Raw genomic sequence first — 11,070 nt, 5'->3', positions numbered from 1 at the left:
AGGCTGACCAGAGGACAGAGATGATAACAACCCAATCCTGACAGGCTGACCAGAGGACAGAGATGATAACAACCCAATCCTGACAGGCTGACCAGGGGACAGAGATGATAACAACCCAATCCTGACCAGAGGACAGAGATGACAACAACCCAATCCTGACAGGCTGACCAGAGGACAGAGATGATAACAACCCAATCCTGACCAGAGGACAGAGATGACAACAACCCAATCCTGACAGGCTGACCAGAGGACAGAGATGATAACAACCCAATCCTGACAGGCTGACCAGGGGACAGAGATGATAACATACAGCCTAGCAGAACTCTATTCAGAGGCAGGACACTGTGGTTACTGTATAGATAGTGATGTACCTCACCTCAGGTAGTGCAGGTCAGAGATCTCCTTCATGCAGAGCCAGCAGAACTCACAGCCACACACGGCACAGGTCATGTGGTTACAGCTGCCGTCGTTCATCTTGATGATGTAAGCAGCGCAGCGAGGACACGGCTTGATGTCATCGGCTGGGATGAAGGAATAGAAACAGTGTTTTGTTTTTTTAACAGATACAAATGGGACCACCTCTCCTAAAGGCCCCACCTCTCCTAAAGGCCCCACCTCTCCTAAAGGCCCCACCTCTCCTAAAGGCCCCCACCCTCTCCTAAAGGGCCCCACCTCTCCTAAAGGCCCCCACCTCTCCTAAAGGCCCCCACCTCTCCTAAAGCCCCCACCTCTCCTAAAGCCCCACCTCTCCTAAAGCCCCACCTCTCCTAAAGGCCCCACCTCTCCTAAAGGCCCCCACCTCTCCTAAAGGCCCCACCTCTCCTAAAGGCCCCCACCCTCTCCTAAAGGCCCCACCCTCTCCTAAAGGCCCCACCCTCTCCTAAAGGCCCCCACCCTCTCCTAAAGGCCCCCACCTCTCCTAAAGGCCCCACCTCTCCTAAAGGCCCCCACCTCTCCTAAGGCCCCCACCTCTCCTAAAGGCCCCACCTCTCCTAAAGCCCCCACCTCTCCTAAAGGCCCCACCTCTCCTAAAGGGCCCCACCTCTCCTAAAGCCCCCACCTCTCCTAAAGGCCCCACCTCTCCTAAAGGCCCCACCTCTCCTAAGGCCCCCACCTCTCCTAAAGCCCCCACCTCTCCTAAAGCCCCCACCTCTCCTAAAGCCCCCACCTCTCCTAAAGCCCCCACCTCTCCTAAAGCCCCCACCTCTCCTAAAGCCCAGGCAGTCTAATTGCCTGAGGCAGTATCCCGGTTCTCACCTTGCCACACGTGGACCTTTGTGGTTTCTGGTTAGGTGAGAGGTAATATAAGGTTCTGGATCGTAGAGGGATTTGATCTGGTTTGAAGTTGTGAGTTCTGGTTAGGTGAGAGGTAATATAAGGTTCTGGATCGTAGAGGGATTTGATCTGGTTTGAAGTTGTGAGTTCTGGTTAGGTGAGAGGTAATATAAGGTGCTGGATCGTAGAGGGATTTGATCTGGTTTGAAGTTGTGAGTTCTGGTTTGGTGAGAGGTAATATAAGGTTCTGGATCGTAGAGGGGATTTGATCTGGTTTGAAGTTGTGAGTTCTGGTTAGGTGAGAGGTAATATAAGGTTCTGGATCGTAGAGGGATTTGATCTGGTTTGAAGTTGTGAGTTCTTGGTTTTAGCTGTATGCCAGTCGACCATGTTTCTTGGTAGTTTAAGGGTTAACTTGTGTTTGATCATGTTGACATTGCATCCCAACTTGTTGTATATCAGTTTCCTTATTAAATATGGCATTGAGTTCCTTTGTCCAAGGGTAGTTGTGTGTTTTACAGTGCACTCGGAAAGTACTCAGACCCCTTGACATTTTCCACATTTTGTTACGTTAAAGCCTTATTCTAAAATGGATTACATTGTTTTTTCCCCTCATCAATCTACACACAATACCCCATAATGACAAAGCAGAAACAGGTTAAAATATTTTTTTTGCAAATATATAAAAAAAATTAACTGAAGTATTCAGACCGTTTACTCGGTACTTTGTTGAAGCACCTTTGGCCTTTGAGACCTTTGAGTCTTCTTGGGTATGAGGCTACAAGCTTGGCACACCTGTATTTGGGGAGTTTCTCCCATTCTTCTCTGCAGATCCTCTCAAGCTCTGTCAGGTTGGATGGGGAGCGTCGCTGCACAGCTATTTTCAGGTCTCTCCAGAGATGTTCGATCAGGTTCAAGTCCGGGCTCTGGCAGGGCCATTCAAGGACATTCAGAGACTTGTCCCGAAGCCACTCCTGCATTGTCTTGGCTGTGTGCTTAGGGTCGTTGTCCTGTTGGAAGGTGAACCTTCACCCCAGTCTGAGGTCCTGAGTGCTCTGGAGCAGGTTTTCATCAAGGATCTCTCTGTACTTTGCTCCGGTCATCTTTCTCTCGATCCTGACTAGTCTCCCAGTCCGCGCCACTGAAAAACATCCCCACAGCATGATGCTACCACCCCCATGCTTCACCGTAGGAATGGTGCCAGGTTTCCTCCAGACTCGACACTTGGCATTCAGGCCAAAGACTTACATTTTAGTTTAATCAGACCGGAGAATCTTGTTTCTCATGGTCAGAGTCCTTCAGGTGCCTTTTGGCAAACTCCAAGCGGGCTGTCATGTGCCTTTTACTGAGGAGTGGCTTCCAGCTGGCCACTCTACCATAAAGGCCTTGATTGGTGGAGTGCAGCAGAGATGGTTGTCCTTCTGGAAGGTTCAGAAGAACTCTACGGACAATTTCTTCGACATGGCTTGGTTTCTCCTCTGACATGCACTGTCAACTGTGGGACCTTAGACAGGTGTGTGCCTTTCCAAATCATGTCTAATCAATTGAATTTACCACAGGTGGACTCCAATCAAGTTGTAGAAACATCTCAAGGATGATCAATGGAAACAGGAAGCACCTGAGCTCTATTTCCAGTCTCATAGCAAAGGGTCTGAATACTTATGTCAATAAGGTATGTGTTATTTATTTTTTAATACATTTGCTAACATTTCTAAAAACCTGTTTTTTTTGCTTTGTCATGAAGTATTGTGTGTAGATTGATGAGGAAAAAAACACATTTAATCAATTTTAGAATAAGGCTGTAACGTAACAAAATGTGGAAAAAGTCAAGGGGTCTGAATACTTTCCTGAATGCTCTGTATCCCAGATGAAAACCTTGTTTGTTATTCTGTCCTCTGCCATATCGATAAGACGGATCCATAACCTAATCATTTCACCACTGTCTTATTTCACAGGGCTCCATGTTTCCTTCCACAGGAGAGCTAAACTCAGCAACAACAACAAATAAAAATGTCCTCTCACTGTCCACTGTGTTTATTTTCAGCAAACTTAACATGTGTAAAATATTTGTATGAACATAACAAGATTCAAGAAGTTCCACAGACATGTGACTAACAGAAATTGAATAATGTGTCCCTGAACAAAGGGGGGGTCAAAATCAAAAGTAACAGTCAGTATCTGGTGTGGCCACCAGCTGCATTAAGTACTGCAGTGCATCTCCTCCTCATGGACTGCACCAGATTTTCCAGTTCTTGCTGTGAGATGTTACCCCACTCTTCCACCAAGGCACCTGCATGTTCCCAGACATTTCTGGGGGGGAATGGCCCTAGCCCTCACCCTCCGATCCAACAGTTCCCAGACGTGCTAAATGGGATTGAGATCCGGGCTCTTCGCTGGCCATGGCAGAACACTGACATTCCCTGTCTTGCAGGAAATCACGCACAGAACGAGCAGTATGGCTGGTGGCATTGTCATGCTGGAGGGTCATGTCATGATGAGCCTGCAGGAAGGGTACCACATGAGGGAGGAGGATGTCTTCCCGTAACGCACAGCGTTGAGATTGCCTGCAATGACAACAAGCTCAGTCTGATGATGTGTAGTAGTAATGTCGTCTACAGCCAGGGTTTAAGGCCTGTAGTAGTAATGTTGTCTACAGTTTGTGGTCATCCAGGAAATTGTTCAGCACTTACGGACTGACTGGGCAGATGGTTCCCAGCCTGCAGGTCCAGTTTCCCGGGCCCCTGTTTTCTCCCCTTGGGATATGGAACCCGTTTTAATCATCCTCCCATTTCCCCGAAATGTAGAAATCTCTCCCAGCTGGGATCTCTCGTAGGAGCGTTCGGAAGTGGAGTTGGATGATTCGATCTGTGTGGGACTTGGCCGATCTGATGAACAATCTCTCAAATGTTTGGTTGCTTTTCAGATGTTGCTTCAGCTGGGGGAGGACATCCACTTTATCTTGACGACTCCAGGTTCCCGGCTTCTCTTCTCTCATCCTGTCGGTGGTCAGCAGCTCTTACACCTGCTCCCAGCACAGACCCTTGGTGAGCAGCTCCCAGCACAGACCCTTGGTGAGCAGCTCCTGCTCCCAGCACAGACCCTTGGTGAGCAGCTCCTGCTCCCAGCACAGACCCTTGGTGAGCAACTCCTGCTCCCAGCACAGACCCTTGGTGAGCAGCTCCCAGCACAGACCCTTGGTGAGCAGCTCCCAGCACAGACCCTTGGTGAGCAACTCCTGCTCCCAGCACAGACCCTTGGTGAGCAGCTCCTGCTCCCAGAACAGACCCTTGGTGAGCAGCTCCTGCTCCCAGCACAGACCCTTGGTGAGCAGCTCCTGCTCCCAGCACAGACCCTTGGTGAGCAGCTCCCAGCACAGACCCTTGGTGAGCAGCTCCCAGCACAGACCCTTGGTGAGCAGCTCCTGCTCCCAGCACAGACCCTTGGTGAGCAACACCTGCTCCCAGCACAGACCCTTGGTGAGCAGCTCCTGCTCCCAGCACAGACCCTTGGTGAGCAGCTCCTGCTCCCAGCACAGACCCTTGGTGAGCAGCTCCTGCTCCCAGCACAGACCCTTGGTGAGCAGCTCCTGCTCCCAGCACAGACCCTTGGTGAGCAGCTCCTGCTCCCAGCACAGACCCTCGGTGAGCAGCTCCTGCTCCCAGCACAGACCCTCGGTGAGCAGCTCCCAGCACAGACCATTGGTGAGCAGCTCCTGCTCCCAGCACAGACCCTCGGTGAGCAGCTCCCAGCACAGACCATTGGTGAGCACCTCCTGCTCCCAGCACAGACCCTTGGTGAGCAGCTCCTGCTCCCAGCACAGACCCTTGGTGAGCAGCTCCTGCTCCCAGCACAGACCCTTGGTGAGCAGCTCCTGCTCCCAGCACAGACCCTCGGTGAGCAGCTCCTGCTCCCAGCACAGACCCTCGGTGAGCAGCTCCCAGCACAGACCATTGGTGAGCAGCTCCTGCTCCCAGCACAGACCCTCGGTGAGCAGCTCCCAGCACAGACCATTGGTGAGCAGCTCCTGCTCCCAGCACAGACCCTTGGTGAGCAGCTCCTGCTCCCAGCACAGACCCTTGGTGAGCAGCTCCTGCTCCCAGCACAGACCCTTGGTGAGCAGCTCCTGCTCCCAGCACAGACCCTTGGTGAGCAGCTCCTGCTCCCAGCACAGACCCTTGGTGAGCAGCTCCCAGCACAGACCCTCGGTGAGCAGCTCCTGCTCCCAGCACAGACCCTTGGTGAGCAGCTCCTGCTCCCAGCACAGACCCTTGGTGAGCAGCTCCTGCTCCCAGCACAGACCCTTGGTGAGCAGCTCCTGCTCCCAGCACAGACCCTTGGTGAGCAGCTCCTGCTCCCAGCACAGACCCTTGGTGAGCAGCTCCTGCTCCCAGCACAGACCCTTGGTGAGCAGCTCCTGCTCCCAGCACAGACCCTTGGTGAGCAGCTCCCAGCACAGACCCTCGGTGAGCAGCTCCTGCCTCCCAGCACAGACCCTTGATGAGCAGCTCCTGCTCCCAGCACAGACCCTTGGTGAGCAGCTCCTGCTCCCAGCACAGACCCTTGGTGAGCAGCTCCTGCTCCCAGCACAGACCCTTGGTGAGCAGCTCCTGCTCCCAGGAGAGACCCTTGGTGAGCAGCTCCTGCTCCCAGCACAGACCCTTGGTGAGCAACTCCTGCTCCCAGCACAGACCATTGGTGAGCAGCTCCTGCTCCCAGCACAGACCCTTGGTGAGCAGCTCCTGCTCCCAGCACAGACCCTTGGTGAGCAGCTCCTGCTCCCAGCACAGACCCTTGGTGAGCAGCTCCTGCTCCCAGCACAGACCCTTGGTGAGCAGCTCCTGCTCCCAGAACAGACCCTTGGTGAGCAGCTCCCAGCACAGACCCTCGGTGAGCAGCTCCTGCTCCCAGCACAGACCCTTGGTGAGCAGCTCCTGCTCCCAGCACAGACCCTTGGTGAGCAGCTCCTGCTCCCAGCACAGACCCTTGGTGAGCAGCTCCTGCTCCCAGCACAGACCCTTGGTGAGCAGCTCCTGCTCCCAGCACAGACCCTTGGTGAGCAGCTCCTGCTCCCAGAACAGACCCTTGGTGAGCAGCTCCCAGCACAGACCCTCGGTGAGCAGCTCCTGCTCCCAGCACAGACCCTTGGTGAGCAACTCCTGCTCCCAGCACAGACCCTTGGTGAGCAACTCCTGCTCCCAGCACAGACCCTTGGTGAGCAACTCCTGCTCCCAGCACAGACCATTGGTGAGCAGCTCCTGCTCCCAGCACAGACCATTGGTGAGCAGCTCCTGCTCCCAGCACAGACCCTTGGTGAGCAACTCCTGCTCCCAGCACAGACCCTTGGTGAGCAGCTCCTGCTTCCAGCACAGACCCTTGGTGAGCAGCTCCTGCTCCCAGAACAGACCCTTGGTGAGCAGCTCCTGCTCCCAGCACAGACCCTTGGTGAGCAGCTCCTGCTCCCAGCACAGACCCTTGGTGAGCAGCTCCCAGCACAGACCCTTGGTGAGCAGCTCCCAGCACAGACCCTTGGTGAGCAGCTCCTGCTCCCAGCACAGACCCTTGGTGAGCAACACCTGCTCCCAGCACAGACCCTTGGTGAGCAGCTCCTGCTCCCAGCACAGACCCTTGGTGAGCAGCTCCTGCTCCCAGCACAGACCCTTGGTGAGCAGCTCCTGCTCCCAGCACAGACCCTTGGTGAGCAGCTCCTGCTCCCAGCACAGACCCTTGGTGAGCAGCTCCTGCTCCCAGCACAGACCCTCGGTGAGCAGCTCCCTGCTCCCAGCACAGACCTCGGTGAGCAGCTCCCAGCACAGACCATTGGTGAGCAGCTCCTGCTCCCAGCACAGACCCTCGGTGAGCAGCTCCCAGCACAGACCATTGGTGAGCACCTCCTGCTCCCAGCACAGACCCTTGGTGAGCAGCTCCTGCTCCCAGCACAGACCCTTGGTGAGCAGCTCCTGCTCCCAGCACAGACCCTTGGTGAGCAGCTCCTGCTCCCAGCACAGACCCTCGGTGAGCAGCTCCTGCTCCCAGCACAGACCCTCGGTGAGCAGCTCCCAGCACAGACCATTGGTGAGCAGCTCCTGCTCCAGCACAGACCCTCGGTGAGCAGCTCCCAGCACAGACCATTGGTGAGCAGCTCCTGCTCCCAGCACAGACCCTTGGTGAGCAGCTCCTGCTCCCAGCACAGACCCTTGGTGAGCAGCTCCTGCTCCCAGCACAGACCCTTGGTGAGCAGCTCCTGCTCCCAGCACAGACCCTTGGTGAGCAGCTCCTGCTCCCAGCACAGACCCTTGGTGAGCAGCTCCCAGCACAGACCCTCGGTGAGCAGCTCCTGCTCCCAGCACAGACCCTTGGTGAGCAGCTCCTGCTCCCAGCACAGACCCTTGGTGAGCAGCTCCTGCTCCCAGCACAGACCCTTGGTGAGCAGCTCCTGCTCCCAGCACAGACCCTTGGTGAGCAGCTCCTGCTCCCAGCACAGACCCTTGGTGAGCAGCTCCTGCTCCCAGCACAGACCCTTGGTGAGCAGCTCCTGCTCCCAGCACAGACCCTTGGTGAGCAGCTCCCAGCACAGACCCTCGGTGAGCAGCTCCTGCTCCCAGCACAGACCCTTGATGAGCAGCTCCTGCTCCCAGCACAGACCCTTGGTGAGCAGCTCCTGCTCCCAGCACAGACCCTTGGTGAGCAGCTCCTGCTCCCAGCACAGACCCTTGGTGAGCAGCTCCTGCTCCCAGGAGAGACCCTTGGTGAGCAGCTCCTGCTCCCAGCACAGACCCTTGGTGAGCAACTCCTGCTCCCAGCACAGACCATTGGTGAGCAGCTCCTGCTCCAGCACAGACCCTTGGTGAGCAGCTCCTGCTCCCAGCACAGACCCTTGGTGAGCAGCTCCTGCTCCCAGCACAGACCCTTGGTGAGCAGCTCCTGCTCCCAGCACAGACCCTTGGTGAGCAGCTCCTGCTCCCAGAACAGACCCTTGGTGAGCAGCTCCCAGCACAGACCCTCGGTGAGCAGCTCCTGCTCCCAGCACAGACCCTTGGTGAGCAGCTCCTGCTCCCAGCACAGACCCTTGGTGAGCAGCTCCTGCTCCCAGCACAGACCCTTGGTGAGCAGCTCCTGCTCCCAGCACAGACCCTTGGTGAGCAGCTCCTGCTCCCAGCACAGACCCTTGGTGAGCAGCTCCTGCTCCCAGAACAGACCCTTGGTGAGCAGCTCCTGCTCCCAGCACAGACCCTTGGTGAGCAACTCCTGCTCCCAGCACAGACCCTTGGTGAGCAACTCCTGCTCCCAGCACAGACCCTTGGTGAGCAACTCCTGCTCCCAGCACAGACCATTGGTGAGCAGCTCCTGCTCCCAGCACAGACCATTGGTGAGCAGCTCCTGCTCCCAGCACAGACCCTTGGTGAGCAACTCCTGCTCCCAGCACAGACCCTTGGTGAGCAGCTCCTGCTTCCAGCACAGACCCTTGGTGAGCAGCTCCTGCTCCCAGCACAGACCCTTGGTGAGCAGCTCCTGCTCCCAGAACAGACCCTTGGTGAGCAGCTCCCAGCACAGACCCTCGGTGAGCAGCTCCTGCTCCCAGCACAGACCCTTGGTGAGCAGCTCCTGCTCCCAGAACAGACCCTTGGTGAGCAGCTCCTGCTCCCAGCACAGACCCTTGGTGAGCAGCTCCTGCTCCCAGCACAGACCCTTGGTGAGCAGCTCCTGCTCCCAGCACAGACCCTTGGTGAGCAGCTCCTGCTCCCAGCACAGACCCTTGGTGAGCAGCTCCTGCTCCCAGCACAGACCCTTGGTGAGCAGCTCCTGCTCCCAGAACAGACCCTTGGTGAGCAGCTCCCAGCACAGACCCTCGGTGAGCAGCTCCTGCTCCCAGCACAGACCCTTGGTGAGCAACTCCTGCTCCCAGCACAGACCCTTGGTGAGCAACTCCTGCTCCCAGCACAGACCCTTGGTGAGCAACTCCTGCTCCCAGCACAGACCATTGGTGAGCAGCTCCTGCTCCCAGCACAGACCATTGGTGAGCAGCTCCTGCTCCCAGCACAGACCCTTGGTGAGCAACTCCTGCTCCCAGCACAGACCCTTGGTGAGCAGCTCCTGCTTCCAGCACAGACCCTTGGTGAGCAGCTCCTGCTCCCAGCACAGACCCTTGGTGAGCAGCTCCTGCTCCCAGAACAGACCCTTGGTGAGCAGCTCCCAGCACAGACCCTCGGTGAGCAGCTCCTGCTCCAGCACAGACCCTTGGTGAGCAGCTCCTGCTCCCAGAACAGACCCTTGGTGAGCAGCTCCTGCTCCCAGCACAGACCCTTGGTGAGCAGCTCCTTCACCTTTTTCTGCTGTATCTTCGTTGTCCCCATAAGGTTATATAGATAGGTATTGTAGATACTGTACACGTCTGGGTACAACACGTTTAGTTGGGTTCTATTATTGGGTCTCCGGAGCGCTGTTTCCAGGTCAACACCATCACGGCCTTCTTCGGTTTCAAATCAGTTTTCTTCATGACAGTTAGATGGTCTATGAGCAGCTTCTCCGGGTTGTCACGGAGACCGCTCACCTTCCTGTTTATGTGATTTAGATGGTCTGTGAGCAGCTTCTCCGGGTTGTCATGGAGACCGTTCACCTTCCTGTTTATGTGATTTAGATGGTCTGTGAGCAGCTTCTCCAGGTTGTCACGGAGACCGCTCACCTTCCTGTTTATGTGATTTAGATGGTCTGTGAGCAGCTTCTCCGGGTTGTCATGGAGACCGTTCACCTTCCTGTTTATGTGATTAAGATGGTCTGTGAGCAGCTTCTCCGGGTTGTCATGGAGACGGTTCACCGGGTTGTCACGGAGACGGTTCACCTTCCTGTTTATGTGATTTAGATGGTCTATGAGCAGCTTCTCCAGGTTGTCACGGAGACCGCTCACCTTCCTGTTTATGTGATTTAGATGGTCTGTGAGCAGCTTCTCCGGGTTGTCACGGAGACGGTTCACCTTCCTGTTTATGTGATTTAGATGGTCTATGAGCAGCTTCTCCAGGTTGTCACGGAGACCGCTCACCTTCCTGTTTATGTGATTTAGATGGTCTGTGAGCAGCTTCTCCGGGTTGTCACGGAGACGGTTCACCTTCCTGTTTATGTGATTTAGATGGTCTATGAGCAGCTTCTCCAGGTTGTCATGGAGACGGTTCACCGGGTTGTCATGGAGACTGTTCACCTTCCTGTTTATGTGATTTAGATGGTCTATGAGCAGCTTCTCCAGGTTGTCACGGAGACGGTTCACCGGGTTGTCATGGAGACTGTTCACCTTCCTGTTTATGTGATTTAGATGGTCTGTGAGCAGCTTCTCCAGGTTGTCACGGAGACGGTTCACCTTCCTGTTTATTTGCATTGTGTCCATTGAACAACTTCAGATCTTTCACTATACCAGCGCCGTGGTTTTGGCGAGTTTCCTTCGGGGTTATTATCCGTCAGACTCTTTAAGCAGCAGACTGTTCACGTTCGGTTAACATGACCAACTGGTTTTAAAAAGTCATTCAAGTAACTTTAGGAAGTTTAAAAACAACGGGTTTACATATTTGTTTTGAAAGTTTTGTATTTGGTTCAAAGCATCTCCCCTGGTGTGTGTGTTCATCTCTCTCGGTGTGTGTGTGTTCATCTCTCTCGGTGTGTGTGTGTTCATCTCTCTCGGTGTGTGTGTGTGTGTGTGTGTGTGTGTGTGTGTGTGTGTGTGTGTGTGTGTGTGTGTGTATCTCTCTCGGTGTGTGTGTGTGTGTGTGTGTATCTCTCTCGGTGTGTGTGTGTGTGTGTGTGTGTATCTCT

The 11,070-nt window shown here is 55.1% G+C and overlaps 1 protein-coding gene across 1 annotated transcript in view; it reads right to left on the bottom strand.

Moving 5' to 3' along the window:
• Nucleotides 1-379: 379 nt before the first annotated feature.
• Nucleotides 380-11,070, bottom strand: part of LOC115187897 (E3 ubiquitin-protein ligase RNF19B) — a gene marked incomplete at its 3' end in the record, with an annotated part of 31,765 nt that continues 21,074 nt past the window's right edge. The window contains 1 exon segment of the mRNA XM_029746951.1: nucleotides 380-521. Within this exon segment, the coding sequence (XP_029602811.1) occupies nucleotides 380-521 (142 nt within the window).

The sequence above is a fragment of the Salmo trutta genome, unplaced genomic scaffold (genome assembly GCF_901001165.1).
Source record: "Salmo trutta unplaced genomic scaffold, fSalTru1.1, whole genome shotgun sequence".
In the NCBI taxonomy this organism is placed as follows: Eukaryota; Metazoa; Chordata; class Actinopteri; order Salmoniformes; family Salmonidae; genus Salmo; species Salmo trutta.
The sequence above is the reverse complement of the archived record's forward strand: the minus strand, read 5'-3'. Positions and strand labels throughout refer to the sequence as shown.